Source organism: Carettochelys insculpta, chromosome 3, assembly GCF_033958435.1.
Source record: "Carettochelys insculpta isolate YL-2023 chromosome 3, ASM3395843v1, whole genome shotgun sequence".
Classification (NCBI taxonomy): Eukaryota; Metazoa; Chordata; order Testudines; family Carettochelyidae; genus Carettochelys; species Carettochelys insculpta.
Window position 1 is genome coordinate 185,407,798 of NC_134139.1, and position 16,759 is coordinate 185,424,556.

Genomic DNA, 16,759 nt, shown 5'->3' on the forward strand with positions numbered 1-16,759 from the left:
ACAGTGGGTCATATAACTTAGAAATGATGCCAAAAGTGAGAGGTTTAAAACTGGTAAATTACAAGGTTAGCACCACAAGTAATTTTACAAGTTGTTTTATCAACAGGACAGTTAGCAAAGCAAAAGAACTGGCTTAAAACAATAAATGAACACCAGTGTAAAATACAATATTCAAAACCAATTGAAAATGACTTACATAAAAGCCTAAACTTCTATAGAAGAAATCTAAAGACAACTATATTTCAAACATTCGGTGCACTGAAAAATTTTCTTTGCAAACTATGCTTACATCAATCTTTGAGGTCTTACAAAAAGCTCCCACAGGATGAACGTGATCATAGAGAATAATAACGCCCACCATTACTCTCATGCAGAACATAAGAGTCTTTTCACTGGTGAATCGACTTCTGTATTCTCTGGAAAATAAAAATACACACACATACACATTATATATAAACAATTTTATTGTTTCATGTGTTTCACAGGACAGCTTCATTCTCAAACCGGAGTATTAATGCAAGGAAATCACAGATCTGATCTAATAGCACTAGAAGTGTAAATCAATAAGCTTTTAAGTAAATCAACACCAGTAATGATCTTTTAATCAATCAACTTCGCAATTTAGAGAGAAAAAAAATGAGAAAACTGATGGTACAATAAAGTCTTCCACTATCTCTTCAGCAGTCATATTATCGCTTCGCTTCTATCAAACCATCAATCTTAGACTTTTACTGAAGGCTTCCACAGATATGGGAGGTTAAAAAAGGTAGACAAGGCTCGTTATTCGTTATCAAAATAATAGGAACTCAAAGTAATGCTACACCTGCTGTTTAAATATTAGTAGTGAATAGGTAACATTCCTATCAAGATTTAATTTCCTTTTCAAATAGTAGCCTCGGTATGCAGATGTCAGAATTAAACAGAACAACAAGAAGTCTTGTGGCACCTTATAGACTAACATATATTTTGGAGCATAAGCTTTTGTGGGCAAAGACTCTTGAAATCATCATCAGGGTGGTGAAAACTGAATTGAGCAGATATGAGGCCTCAACCACCTTTCTATATCAGAAGTTCAGATTAACTCCTTTATTGTTTTCACTAATTACTGCTCTGCTCATTTCTCAAATGAATTACCAATTGGAGAATGACTAGCTTGTTGATTGCAAAAAATTAGATGATGTACTTTATTCTCCAGAAATTTGCTGTCTCTTTTTTATGTAATGTTGTAACACTAATAATCGATCAGAACCAGCTATAAGCACTTATGTCTTGAAATGTCTAATAACTATTAAGCTTTCAACTTTTGGATTAATAAAACCATGTTAAAATTGTGCTTTTATAAAGTTTTTAGTTTGTATTTTTGGGCAATCAGCATTTGTTTAACTCTGTTTCCACAGAAGTCAGTGGTAAAATTTACATGAAGCAGACATGACAGAGTTGTGCTATTTTGAAAATGTCCAATTTCTTATTTTATTGTCTCTAAAAAACCCAAACAATTATACCAGGATCGCAATACAGCCTCTTGCAAAGAATAACTGTAGCAAATTTAGGGATAGAAAACTGATTAGTGAAAACATCCTCCTGATCCTGAGCGTCCACAAAACAAAACTTCAGCTTATCAACAGGAACTTCATTATACCTATTATCCACTCTATCTGAATGATTTTAATTCCTTAAGTTCTCCTTAATTATACCACCTTTTCCTGTAATGCGTGGGCCATTTTGAAAAGTCACAGTAATTGCTCATTCAACATTGTAGTTATATTCCTGAAAAATGCTACTTTAAGCAAAACAATGTTAAGCAAATCCAATTCCCCCATAACAATTAATGTGAATATGAGAGGTTGGGTTCCAGGAAAATCTTTTTTGGGAGACAAAAGACAAGCAATTTAGTTCCGTACACAGCAATGATGACTGTAAAGCTTGGTTGAGATAGTGGAGTCGGGGTGGAATATTGCCTAGGGAATGTCTTGCTACTAAATTATGAACTAGCAGTCGGTTGAGTCCTCAAGGGTTAATGTGTTGCTAATGTAGCTTCATACTCTAGAGGCAGCATAGACTGAGGCATGCAGGAGGAAACAACAAATGCATCATAATGATGGAAACACTTTCGTGCAAAAAACAGGGTGATGAACCCACATTATCCCACTGGAGTGCATTACTCTCCTCCATACAGTGCATACACAGCTGCATACTGCCAAGACGTGTGTGAGAGAGACAGACACACACAAATTGTCTGTGTGCATTTGAGAGTCTAGGATGCGCATTTCCCCTTTAAGTAGGCACAACTCACTTGAAATTCACTGCCCTTCTGAGAACACTACTGCAGATCAGAAAGTTCAGACTCAAGGATATGTGGCTGTAATATCCTGCTTCATGGACATGAGATACAGATTGCAGGAGAGCTTGATGTGGGGGCTATCCTGTCATCAGCACCTTCTCCCCACTGCATCCATACAGCAAGCAGGAGGCTCCCAGGAGCAGCTCCAGGGCGGAAGACAAGAACATTTTCACAGTGCGGGAGGGCCAGCTGAACTATAACTTCCCAGACACATATGTTACAGGGAACTTAGGGGAGCTGATAGGGGGCTGCCAGCCCACCCTTGTTCCAAACCACAGTGAGGACAGGCTAGGATGATGATAATTTTTAGTACGCCATAGCTCCTGGAATGTTAGGGTAAATGAAAAGAGAGTTCAGTACCATCTTTTTTGACCTTTAATATTGCCTCCCCTCCTCCTTCAAGCTGTCTAGATGCATCATGCCAGGGCATTTTAGAACTGACAGATAAACAGCAGCAGAAGCCATAACAGTAAGCAAAATTAAGGGATTCATTTCATCAAGGTGGTTTACATAAAATAACAATCACATCATCCACATCCCTACCTAAAATCAAATAGCGGCTTCCTCATTACACAGTCTTTAGCTTATTTTGTTTAAATAAATTCCAGGGATCCAATAATATTATATAATAGTCCCGTGTTAAAAGAGTAATGGCACTGAGTTGAAGGTGAAGACAATAGTCTATGTTCCTCTTGTCATTTTTGTATAATCTCTGCAATCTTGTCAGCTGAGTACAGATACTGACCAGAGGGTATACACCAACACCCTATATGGCCACAGGCATTTTCTTCTGCATCCTTACTTTCCCAATGTCAAAATCCCAAGGTAATTTAGTAACTCACAACTGCATTATGAGAACTGAATTAATGTTTGCAGAAAACTGTACACTGATAATGTAAACCAGGGTCCTGTACTTGGGAGAAGATCAATTATGTTGTTACTTACAGACCTCTCTTCTACAATGGGGGTTATGATAATATTTGTTGTTTATACTGTGGTAATGCCTAGCAGACCAAATCCATTATACTAAGCACCATACAAACATATAATGAGAAGAATGTGTGTACCTCAAAGAGTTTACTTAATCTGACCAAAAATTTTATACAAACGAAGCTGGGAAGAACATAAAGTAGCAAATGACTGTGATTGACATGATAAATCATTGTGTAAGTATACCTGTTTTTATGGGCATCAAAGCAGAGGAGCATTTCAACTTTTTTTTTTTTGACATTCCATCTCTATTTAGATAAACTTTTATATAAAGCTGTTGCAGTGAAGGTAGAACCGACCAAAACTGAATGAAGGCTCTCTCCATTGGCTGGTTTACAGCAAAATGGAGATTAAATGTAAACAAGTTTCCTGATCAAGAAATAATACATACACTTCTCCACAATTTCCACTATTTTCAGAAACCAAAGGAAACCAATACCCTATAACCACACCCACAAAACCAAAAACTGTTCCCATTAATTTGTCTTTAAAAATGGCACCACTCATATAAGTAACTGGTTTTTGAGATTTCAACTATAGTACGATTATCCCATATAGAACTGTATATGGCTTTTCTAAGTAATTAGACTTCCAATTTGGCAAAACAGAGTATATGAATAAATTTATATAGGTATGTAGTTCCACTCAAATCCATCTAGCAATTCTAACACTTTGCTGAATCAGAGCCTTATCTTTACCTCTCTAGGCAAAGCTGCTAATTAATTAATGAAAAAGATTCTTACTAGTCAACACAGTAGGCATGGCTGCTTATATTCTACCAAGCAGGATGATCTATAAAAATTTAAGATATATATTAATTTAAGGCATACAAACTACATTTAGTTTGCAAAAAATGCTAAGGCTAGATGACTACTGAAAAAGACCAAAAAACGATTGAACTGATAAATAACTTACGGTGTTTCCAACATGACTTTACATACACTGGCCATAGTACTTAAACAGTCTGTTGTATTCTCAATCGGTAGGGTTTTGTTCTAAAAGAGTTAAACACAATCATGATTATTAAACCAACTTGTACCATTAATGTTAATTTTTTGCACTATTTTTATCACTTACTTCTGATACAAAGTGTGTTGTGGCATTGCTGAGAGTTTTCAGCATTGGTGTTGCTTCTGCATAAAACAGGGACATTCTGTTGGCCATTTCATTATTTACTTCATTCTCAATGTCTATCTATTGAAAACATGACAAAAGTAGTTAATAAATGACATTTTTCAAAATATTACTAGCATGGAGAAACAGATGAAATGCACACACACTTACTTACATGCATATTGTTTATTCTGTTGCGATTTATTGTCCGTCTGTAGTAACTGAAATCATTTTGAATGGCTGGGTTTCTCATCTTAATGGATAAAAAGAATCAATATTCAACACACTTCAAAATGCAAGGAAATGTTTCAGTGTACATTTACAAAACTATTTCTAACCTTAAGTTCATCAAAGCGCAGAGTAAAATGTAAGATTTCTGCAAACTCCTTGGCTAGAGCCTGTTCTCGTTCCAGGTGCTGAGTTGGAGTATAAGGTGGACAGGTTAAAGATTCCAATAAACTCTGTAGGGCTTTCTCTAAGGAAGACAGAACGCACATGAAAATGCGTAGTGAGTCACGGCTTCTGTATTTTAGGCACAATTATGTCCTTAGGATTCTAAAATGAGAGATGGAAGTAAAACAAAAACCTGGCTCCTCACTCAGTTATTCACTTCAGTCTGTAGTTCTCTCTTCTCTCTCAAAAGAGGCCTTCCACATTCCTAATGATTTGACAGCAATTCCCCATATACAAATGCTAAAGAAACACTTATTGTATAGTGTTCCTCAGACTGTTCATCCACCTACCTTCCACATAATGGTTACCCCCTCCCACAACATGAAGATGCCTCTGGGACATCTGCGCAGAAGAATCCACCCTTTGTCACCAATGCACCTGGGATCAAACGTGAGGATGACAAATACAAAGTGAGGGATCTGGCAATACAGGATACAGGGGTACTCCCCTACAAAGACTTTGGGAAGGGAAAGCTAAGCCAGGTGGCCCTGAAGGTTGTCCATACTTGTCAGCCATTCTGTTCAGGAGTCCTAACGCAGATCTCCTTTCCCAGCCCTTTTGACACCTTTAACTCAGGAAACTGACCAGTACTAATAGTGAAACAATATTTAAGGCTGACCAAAACTGTAAATGTTAAAGCAACAGCTTTATGCTGCTTTTAATAAAGTTCAAAAATTACATCAGAATAAATTTATGTTCAGGTCTGTGCAAACAGAACCTCCAGGCTTCCCAGAAGACAGAAATCTAGGTATTATAGCCAAAATAATGGTATACCAATATACTGTTTAACTCTCTAACCTTTCAGAAAAAGAGACTCTTAGAATATCTGTATATGAAAAAGTACCCATTAAACCAAAACACAAGAGAGAGTCACTCACCTAGTCTGAGTGAAAACTCATAAAACTGCTTCAGCCTCAGAACCAGTGGACACACTGAATTCCAAGCTTTTTCTTGAAGCTGGATATCATTTGGGTTTTGTATTGCCTGCAATGACAATATTACTGTAAGCATTTGTATGATGCTGGGATAAAGAATCAAGTTCTTATGATGCACAAATATAGGAAGATTTCCTGTAAGGTAATTTTAAAATGTTCTTGAAGTAAAACTAGCTATTGTATGAAAAGAAAAACAAGCCAACAACATAAAAGAGCAAAACAAAAATATCAATGTATCTGTTTCAGCTGTGATAGAAACAACATCATTCAATGAAGTCCTGGGAACTATTTTGAAACTATTCATTCAGAACACCGCATCCACATTTAGGAGCATGCTTCAGAATAGTCTTCTAGACCAAGTATCCATAGTAGAAACATTAACAAAGGTCACCTGTACTACATTCAGATTAAAAAGTGTCTATAGGATTGAAAGATTTGTCACTTCACAGGGAATGGGAGTTCTGCCAACACTTTAATACTAAGTTACTTAGCAGCCAAAACAAACCCTGCTCTCACTAATGATTATGATGAATACAATGGACAAAACATACACTCCTATCTTGGCAAACACCCTACATGCCAAGTGAGAGCTAAAACATTAAGCTACAAAGAGGCTTGCCAAATGAGGGTGGGTGGGTGGGGAAATGGGGCAGTTGCTCCTGGGCCCAGAGCTCCTGCTGCCACCTCTGGCACAGCAGTAGTAATGGAGGCTGGAGGTCCAGGCCCCTTTGAAACACTGCTGAGTGCAGTGCCACTACTCTGCATACACGGTGGGGGCGCACAGTGCTGGCTGCCCTAAGCCCCACTCCTTCTGCCCTTGGCCCTGCCCGAGCCAGGTCCTACTCCCACCTTGCCCTGGACACCTGGTGGCTGTTGGTACCACTGGATACAAATTCTAAATGCTAAAAGATAATTGTAGCATTGTAGTTTTTCCTTAGAGGAACACATGTAGAATTATAATTACAGTGCATTTTTATGGTATCATTTAACAGTCTTACACAGAACAGAAATTATTTTGCATTTTTCTTAGTTTACCGAGCTTTAATGATATTCGAGTATTTTTCTAACTATGGATGCTAAGCTTTTCCTCAAAGATATATAACATGTGAATATATGAGCTATACAACTTTTATGAATTGTCTGGAATGCAAAGTAGAATATCATACATCTCTTATTTCTTGTCCAGCTCCTTTGTAAGCCTGAAGGTCGGCAAGCAAACTTTCAGAATCCTGTAAAACTGCGTTGATCTGATTCCATACTTCCCTTTCTCCATCTGTAGGCTGCGCATCTAATAAACATAAAAATCAAATACCCATCACATTACAAACAAAATACAAACGTCAACATAATTCAGTTCAATTTATGGAACTAACTGTAACTGGATCACTCAATTGATTCTGACTTTATGGCGGTATGACTCCACTACTTCAAAGAAGTTATTCCTTTACATCAAATAAAGACCAGATTCAGGCACTGATCCAAATCTTATTCAAATCAATTCCTGTTATTCTGGTAGTATCTTGATCAGATCCTGTCTTTGTTCAAGTCTCTCCATGCCCCTCTGAAGTTAAGACATGCTAATGTTCAAAATATTGAGACACAGAAGGTGGGTGAGGTAAATTCTCAAACTGAACCAACTTCTGCTGGGGAGACAGAGATGAGATTTCAAACTTACACCTGAATAACACCTCTTCTACATCTGTAAACTCAAAAGCATGTCTCTCACTGATAGAAGTTGAGCCAATAGAAGGTACACCCTTATCAATCATGTCTAACATCCTAGGACTGACCTGGTCATAACATTGCATACAAAAAAGTTAGATGCTTTTTTTAGAAGTAAACAAGTTAGACACTAGGAAACTAAATTGTGCTTAACTGAAAGTTTCCCTTTGCTGAGCAATTAGGTCCACAATCCATTACAATGGCTACTTTAGCCTACTTGCAGCTCGATGGTAGAAACAGACCTGTCAGCCACCGGCAGCAGGAGAATGCCCCGTCTTTGAAATCCCTGTAGTAAGACAGCTGTCACAGCCCAAATAATTCACTGCTATTTCCCTAAATTACAGATCATATTAAATATACTTTGAGCAGAAAAAAAATTTTGTTTCTTTGAAATTTCCCCTAAAGCTACTACCCCAAATCTTTGGATGTGAATCATCTCTATTGTGGATATTGGCATGTCTCCAAGATGGGCCAGCTCTGTGGACCTTATTACTCGAAGAAAGGAAATTCAAATAAGCAGATAAATGTATCTTATTTATTATGTTGAGTCCCATTACAATTGCAATTTTCACAGTCATGTCTTTAGAATACAATGCACTCTCACTCATCCTTTGAATATGGGTATCCAAGCGTACTATACAGAGAGGGCCCCATACAGATACAAACAGGCTGCAGATATCCACAGATTTGCAGGGCTCTCACTATATACTCTCCATTCTTGCCTTGAGTGCACAGGACTTATCGAGGTCCCTTTCAGTCCAAAATTTCTATGATTCCCCTGCGCAGTAATGCATACAGAATACTCCCCCCACCTCACCCCAGTGGCACTTGTTTGAGATTGGATGGGCAATATGTATAATTCTAGTTAATTTATGTACAGATGATCAAATGGTCACCTAAAATACAATCTTCAGGAACGGACCTGATATGAAGTAAGTTATAACAATTGTACTTCAACATTTAAACAAAAGGAAGACTCTTCCTTAAAATTACTTTAGGAATGAATATTCTGAGAGCTGAGAACTCTGCCCGATCAGACAGCATTGAGGAATAGCTCAACTTCTTAAGTCAATCATATGGGACAGTAACTATGAGAAGATTTACTTTAAAAAAAGACATGAAGTATAGAGACGCTGCAGGGGTTCAAACAAGTAGTGCTGTATAGAGCAAAATGAGGTTTGCAAGGCTGTGCTCTATAACTCTAGAATAAAGGGTTCATGCTCTAAGGAAGCAATTAACTTTAGGATTTGTACACTATTTCCTTTCCTTGAACGTGATGATTAATATTGTATTACAGAAAACTGAAGTTTTTATGGGTCATTCATATATACTTATGGCCCTCATGGAGGAATTCAAGTCCATACATCACTTATTAAACACAGCTGTTAATTATGAACTTTGCGCTGGCCAAATATGGTTGGTTAGGAGATATGCTTAATGTCCTGGGGCAACAGAGGCTAACTATTCTTTAAAGGCCTGGTCTTTTCTGCTGCACTCTGTGAAAGTGAGTAGGATAATCGTGATGATTTAAAGTGATTTTCCCCTGGAAGTTTGTCCCAATAATCTTACTGCAGAAGGCTGGTGAGTGTGGGTGGAATAAAAGTAAAATCAGAAATTACTCCAAAATTATTTTAAGTGCTTTCCCTATTCTCAAATAAGCTATAATTACTTTCTTTCCAGTCCCATAGAGGTCTTTTCTGGATATGTTAAGGAAAGCACTGGTCTGGGATTTAAGGATGGACTTCTCTGAAGTTCTACCCCTTTCTAATGTACTGGATGAACATGCGCCTGCTAAGCTCATGTCTCTCCTGGAGGCTTCTGCCTGGACTATTAAAAAGTGCCTCTGATATAGATCCAGCAATATGGTAATGGAATAAGCCAAATGGGCTCCTTAACGTGATTTTCCAATATGGGCAGCACGTATGCTGGGTCCAGAGCTTACCGTAAGAGGAAGCAGAGAGGGAGGAGGAGCATGCATTCTGCAGCTAGAGATGTGGTTCTTGGGTATGAGTAATAAGGCAAGGTACATCAACCTTACGCATAGTATATAATCCTTCTGATGTTACTTCCCTCTCAGAGATAAGTAGAGTGGAGCTTCTGGCTCCTAGATGTTTTTCCCTGGCTCAGTTGCACACTGGGAGAAAAGGACTAAAATGACCACACCCAGCCTAAGTGGCTGAGATTTTGCCAAGCAGAGCCAGCCTTTCTATACTTACCTTGCTCTTTCGCTACCCAAGGAAGGCTCAGGTGACATGGCCCAGACCTCAATGAGATCCTTAATAAAGTGTTATGCTGGGGGGAGGGCGGGGGCGGCAGCTGAGACCATTTCTTTTGCCTCTAGCTTTTAGGTTGTCTAGCACAATCACAACCAGAGGGCATTAGCCACTGCCACGTTTCTCAAGGAGAAGAGAAGCCGAAGGAAGAATCTCTTTATAGCAAATGCAGCCTGGGATCAACATAGGGAATTAGACACATTACTGATCTGAACAATTAGTCAGAAATGATCTGCTTCGACTAGCAAATTGGGAAGTAGATAAAACTGGAGCGAAATCCAAGGGTGGGTATTTCACTGTTGCCAGTGACTGATGTGTTGGTTCTACCCCAGGATGCAAACAGGCACACACTCACTGTAATGAATTTGTGTCCTCTGCACACACAAGACATTAACATTACAGGAAGCACTTCTGAGATTACTGCCAACAGCAGACATCTTGTTGATAAGTGTAATGAAAATAGCTGGATGGGGTGAGTGCTGTGTCCACCCATAAATTAATTACTACATATTTTAACAGTTAAACCAATTATTAATAAATAGAACATTTACAAAAGGTGCTAAGTATTAGGACAAAGAGGAGTCATTTAATAATTCCATTAGTGCATGCCATAGGTGTATGGAAATCAGACCATCAGCCCAACAGAAATAACAATTAATGAACCCCTATATCCCAGTCAAAAGTTTTGTGTAGAATGCAAGATACTGTATGCTTGCTGTAATCAATTTTAACATCACAGCAACATTGATCCCCCCATCCTCATGTATCAAAAATAATTAAATAAAAGGTAGTTTATGAGCTCCTCCCATCATTATTTGTTACAGCAACAAGGACTCCAAACATCATTAAATAATAATCTTTTTTTAAAAATAAAATTAGGTAGAAATGTTAAGCTCCCAGTGTTTTCAGACTTACACCAGCTTTTCTTATAAACTATATTCTGGGTTTCCTACTTTCTAAATCAGTCAAAATAAAACCAAGCCACCTGAAATTTCATGAGTATGATCATGCGCAAAAGAAATTTGTTTGGATGTTTTCATCATAGGTATTTCACGGATGTGATTGCAAAATAATAAGAGGTAGTGGTTTTACTTTTTCTGGCTCTAACCGCAAAACACAGCTTTTCCTATGAATTCTAAATTTGTTGGTCTTGGCAAGATCAATGCACCTTTGGCGAGGATTTTCTTTTGGGTGGGGAGGGAGAGGGGAAACTTCAGGGAGAAATTAGAGCTACTAGAAAACACTTTTACTGCATTAAAGGGTCTTGTATATCTCTTCTTTCAGAATCTAAGAAGTCAACATCACCCACATGCCATAGATATATCCTTCTTCCAACAGTTGATGCCTCTATTCCTGCATTAATATGAAACTTCATTCTCCATTCAGAAGTTGCATATACTGTAAGCAACTATGCTGACAATATCTGATTTCACAATTGCTAACCAGTCTGAAGATGGGATTGCCGGACACTTTATGACTATTTCTACAAACTTTAATTAGCTAGCAATCTGAGACCCATAACTTTTCTAATATATTGGAATTGATTCCATTGCTTTTTCATGATGAACTCACTAAGATATAAGTTAAAAATGTCTTAGAATCATAGGGCTGGAAGGGAACTCAGGAGATCATGTAGTCCAGCCCCCCTGCTTCAAGCAGGAAAATCTGCTTGCCCCTGAATTCCTAAATGGTCCCCTGAAGGATTGAACTCACCACCCTGGGTTTAGGAGGCTAATGCTCAAACCACTGAGCGATCCCTCCTGGAATGAACAGTGTAAGGTGTGTGTGTGTGTGTGTGTGTGTGTTTGGGGGGAGAAAGGGGGAGGACATAAAAGAGTTAAAAAAAAAATCAACATTCTCAAGACTCATGTCTCAAATTAGCCATTAAACTTCCCAATAAGGCTGCTAGTCAGCCTGCTTGATTTTCCAGCATGCTAAATACCCACAACTATACTTGGCTTGGAACAGGGAAAAAAATCAAGGTGTCTAAATACAGAACTGAGACAATTTAGTTTGAAAATATTGATCTAAGTTTAGCTTTGCTTGAGAATAAAATGGTTATTTGCACTAACAGTCTCAAATTCTCTGGTCTGTCATTCCAAAGGATCATAGTTTGTGAAAGCTATCTGAATAAAAATCCAAACAAATACTAGATAATAGTTCAAAATTGGTATGTCAAGGTCTGCAGGGTACTGTGTAAGTTACATTCAGTTCCAAGTGGTTTTGGAAGCATCCATGCTTTTTAGAGAGTGAAAGATATTTTAAAGGGGGAAAGAAGCAGTACATGGGAGAGCGGACATGCTCAAGGGGAAAAAAAAAAAAAAACCAATAACTTGCACAACATATATAAAAAACGCCTTCAAAGTTTAAAGATGATTTTGTTGTTGCTTTAAGGAAACTCCCAGGTATACCCCATGAATGCCCAGCAAGCTTTACTTTTTCTGCTTTCTTTGTACTCCTTGAAATAAAGGCCTCCATGGGCAGCTGTAAACTTTGGCAGTAAATCCAGAGAAAAAAGAAGAAAGTCTGAACCTGCTGAGAATAGCCTCAGGTACTCAGGAGTCAGTCTATTAGCCATTAATTTAAATTTGGCCAGATGCAAATAATACAATGGCTCTTGAATTAACAAAATGCAACTAATGGAATTCACCATCATTGCTAATGAAAGTCTGGAAAGTGTGATACTTAGGATTCATTTGACTAATAGAGAGCTATAAGGATTGTGGCTCTGTATCATTTATTCTATTAACTCAAAATTCAGGTGAGACAAAGGGAAAACATATGGGCGGCATATAATCAATCCAACTCCAAATCTGTTTGAAGAGAGTGTCCGCATCACCAATGCCTCATGCTTTTTTTTTTGTCTAGGTTTTTATGGCACTGATTATAGCACCTGCTCAACTCAGGAAAACTACTGTTTATGCAGAACTCCACTTGCTTGCAAGACAATATTACAGAAAAGTATAATGGTGATTTTAAATCATTCCCTTCCCATCTCCAGATTAGAAGTATACTTCTTTGTCAAGATAAAATGCAGGAAAACAAAACAAAACAAAACCCCCCACAAACCTGGCTAGTTTAAAAATATCAATCAATCAAGAGATAAAGGATTTTTCTGTACCTGGAAGACAAACACCACAGATTACATTTATGAAAATGGGGCTGGTAAAAAAAAATTTTAATAGAATGAAATTTCAAAATCTGAATAGAGGAAAATGTTGAGAATTTCTGTCTTTTAACCCCATTTTCCAGTTGATTATAGAGCTAATTCAAATTTTACAAATTTGAATTAAAAAGGCCAGGGTTGTGCATTTTCAAACAAATACTGAAGAATCCCAACCTAATTTTTTCAAATAGCCCTAGTAACAGAGTCAAGCATTTCATATAAAAAAATGAGATGTTCAGGACAAAAAGGTGCAAGGAATAGGCTGGTAATAAATGTTCGAGACGGAAGTAAGATCTTTCAGCTGATATAAAGGAAGAGGAATTTAAAGCAAACTGGAGTGTTATATGAAAGTTACATAGGAGGATTTTTCAAATCATAATGTGAAGATGTCACACTATTAATCTGTATCAAATTATAGAATTACTGGTTGCTCCAGGAACAGCAGCTATGGAGAATCAGTATTAATAAACATATACCACGCTACTTTGTTGGGATAGGATAGCGCAGCTCAGCCCTACAGTCTGACACCACATACCTCTGGACGGCTCACAATAAAAATGGAAACCAAATAACCCTGTTTAGTTTCTCATCCCATTCAGATGCCTTACCTCATTTCCCCAATGACTTTTTACCAATATTTGCACAACCTGTTCAGAAGTGGAGGAGGGTGCTGCAATCATGTGGGTCACAGTTATATTTACTTTCAAAAAGATTGGTCTCCCAAAAAAAGAATTAGGGATTGCAATCCTGAAAGACATTTTGAATCCATGACAGAAAAGTGATATGTCATCTCACATACCCACTTTACGCAAATATATCCAAAGGGCTAGTGAAGAACTGCAAGGTAATATATATATATGTCTTGAGTTCATGCAGCAATGATTCACAAATTTCAGGATGCAGTTATAAAGTGTCAAGTCACAAAATGCCAAGAACCAAATGTGCTGTCCCAACACCATTTTTTAAGAGTAACATTCTCCAGAGTGCTGCGTATTTGTCTTCCTAGTACCTTCACACCTACAAAAGCTACTGAACAGCAGTTATTCCTTGTAATGGTTGAAATAACATTTTGACTCCATTGGACTTCATTTTAACCATTGCAAGGAAAACAGAACCGAACAAAAATGTGCTGAGCTAAAAAACTACCCCTTTTAACAGGAAGTATGACTTTTTAGAGATCTAGCTGCCCAAGCACAGAAGTGATATGTGCCTGTAATAAACCCCTTTAAATTCATATAAGATTCATCCATGTATCTGATTAGATTATAAAATGTTTAACAACACTGACTGCTAATTTGTCCTACTTATTCAATTTATTTGAAACCAAATGAACTGAGATAACCAATACTGATCTGATTTAAATGTCTTCATATAACTGAAAACCTTTTTCTTGTGGCAAGGGTTTGGCTCAACGAGAAAGGAATCTTTTAACATAATTAAGCAACTTTTTCTTATTTACCTAGATACATGTGCATTATTTCTGAAACCTATTTGTAGTTCAGGTTGTCAACAAAAATATTAATCAGCAGAGTTATGTTCAAATGCACATCCCCACTGCATACATTGAATGATTTGATATCATTCACACAACACATGAACTCAGATCTTGACCAGATTAAGATAATCTGTTATTACCAATACCTGTAATAACATGTTCAGAATCCATAAAGTACAAGGTTGTAATGTCTCTACATTGAATACAGGCATAACAGCGCTGTATGTGCTGCCTTCTAGTTACTCTAGGAGCCCTTCACTCACGGACACCTCAGCACAAGGTGTCTTGTCTCTTGCCTCCATACAAAACCCTCTTCCCTGTTCACATGCTCCTCATACATGTCTGTTCATCTACATTCTTACAACGTCTCAGCTCACCTATTTGTCCTCAACCCATGTTTTTATACCTCCCACCATCTGCACTTCAGCACATATTCTAACAGCATAATTGGAGTAGCGGTGTATTTAGTACATAATCCTTTAACCTCTATTCATGTTCTAGTTGTTGTCTTCACCCACACTTCTCCTGTTCCCCTGTCCCCCTGCCTGTCTACCATGCAGCCAATTGACTCTGAGATTCATGGGTTTGAAAGAGACCTCTGGAGGTCACTGAGTCCAACCACCTGCCAACAGCAGGAGGAATCTCAAATAATCCGAGGCATGCCTTTGGAAGCCAGGAATTGAAAACCTCTAGGGATGCAGATACTAATACCTCCCTAGGTAACAAATTCCAGTGCCTAATTCATTCTTTCCCTCATTGAGGGTTGCCCAGCTCCTTCCCATGTTGTGCTGCCTAGTGCACTCTGGGTGCTCACCTGGTCTGCGAAGACAAAGGCAAAAAATAAACATTGAGTATTTCATTTCCTCCCCAGGTCCATACGCCAGCCTACGAAGATGCTCTTCTTTCTCTTCATTAGGTGGATCCAATCTCTTCCTAGAAATCCTTGTGCCCACAACAGCATGCCATGCTCAAAGGATCCAAAGTCATCTCTGAGACACGACCTGTGCAACCATGCATTTACATCCCAAATTTGATGATCCCTACCTGGGCCTTTTCCTTCAATTGGAAGAATGGACAAGAACACAAACTTGTGTCTCAAACTCCTGGAACCTTCTCAATGCCACAATCTGTAGTGACCTGCTCAAGGTCATTCTTGGCAGTATCCCTGGTTCCTACATGGAGAAGTAGGAAGGGTTAGCAGTCCAAGGGCTTGATCAGTCTCTGAAGACACTTGGTCACATTCTGAATTCTAGCTCCAGGCAAGCAGCACACTTCTCAAGTTTCCCAATCTGGATAGCAGATGGATTACTCGCCCCATTAGGAAGGAGTCTCTGATTACTACCACCCATATCCTTTTCTTGGGAACGAGACTCATGGAACTCCATTGCTAGGATAATGTATCCCAGGGCTTCTGGTTGATGAGGACTCCTTCAGACCCGCTCCCTCAGAGGTTTCTTCCAAACGAGTCTTTACTGTAGTACCTGTGCAGAGCCTGAAAACGATTACTTACCTCTATCTCCCTTGTGGATACCTGAGTTCTCTTACTTCTTCTGGAGGCAACAAGATACCAGTTTTCTTCCCTGTTCTGCACTGCCCTCTCTAGCTCTTCAGCATCCTGTGCTTTCAGTATCAAATACTGACTTCTATCCAGAAGGTCTTCATTTTCTCTGATGGAACACAAGGTTGATAATTAAGTCTCTAATCCTGTAATCTTCTCTTTCAATAAAAATAACATAGTCTTCTTTCCTCTGAGAGGAAGACAAACATGGCACATCACAACAGCTGATCTCTGACTATTCATATTGCCTTCCGAGAGACTTCTCAGATGTTGTATTTATCACGTCCTGAAGACTGAAGGAGAAAAGAGAGAAAAGTCACCAAACTCTGTGGTGCTCTGCCGGGGCAAACTCCCTCTGTTGGCTGCCCTTATGTTGAAGGTTCAGGTTTGTCTGTAAGTTGCCACGGGACTTCTTGTTTTTGAAGACGGATTAAGTCGGCTGTCCCTCTGATGTTTGTCACATTGGGATTCATCTTTAACATGCTATAGGAGGTTTGTATGAGGGAACAGCAACTTCAGAAGCTGCTATGCTCCCTGAGGTGCATTAATTTGCAAATTTCCATGTCTGATTTTTCCAACTGAGAGCAGGGAGGGAAGAAATTATTGCAAAAACTGTTTACTGCAGGACATCACAAACTCTGGAGATATTTCTTGTCCTTGGGATTTACTTGTAGTTTGCCAGAGAGAAGCTTCAGTCTACTTCAACCAAGCAG

At 38.4% G+C, this 16,759-nt stretch overlaps 1 protein-coding gene across 5 annotated transcripts in view; it reads right to left on the bottom strand.

Annotated features, from left to right (window-relative positions):
- Positions 1 to 16,759, bottom strand: part of CYRIA (CYFIP related Rac1 interactor A) — a 142,022-nt gene that overhangs the window by 44,962 nt on the left and 80,301 nt on the right. For 4 of the 5 annotated variants that reach the window (XM_074988972.1, XM_074988971.1, XM_074988970.1 and 1 more), the window contains 7 exons: positions 6,999 to 7,120; positions 5,776 to 5,881; positions 4,783 to 4,919; positions 4,620 to 4,697; positions 4,409 to 4,525; positions 4,247 to 4,326; positions 290 to 416 (listed from right to left, as the gene is read on the bottom strand). In XM_074988972.1, the coding sequence (XP_074845073.1) occupies positions 290 to 416; positions 4,247 to 4,326; positions 4,409 to 4,525; positions 4,620 to 4,697; positions 4,783 to 4,919; positions 5,776 to 5,881; positions 6,999 to 7,120 (767 nt within the window). Of the gene's footprint in view, positions 1 to 289; positions 417 to 4,246; positions 4,327 to 4,408; positions 4,526 to 4,619; positions 4,698 to 4,782; positions 4,920 to 5,775; positions 5,882 to 6,998; positions 7,121 to 15,302; positions 15,423 to 16,759 lie in introns of those variants that run through there. The other variant, XM_074988974.1, reaches the window with a different exon arrangement.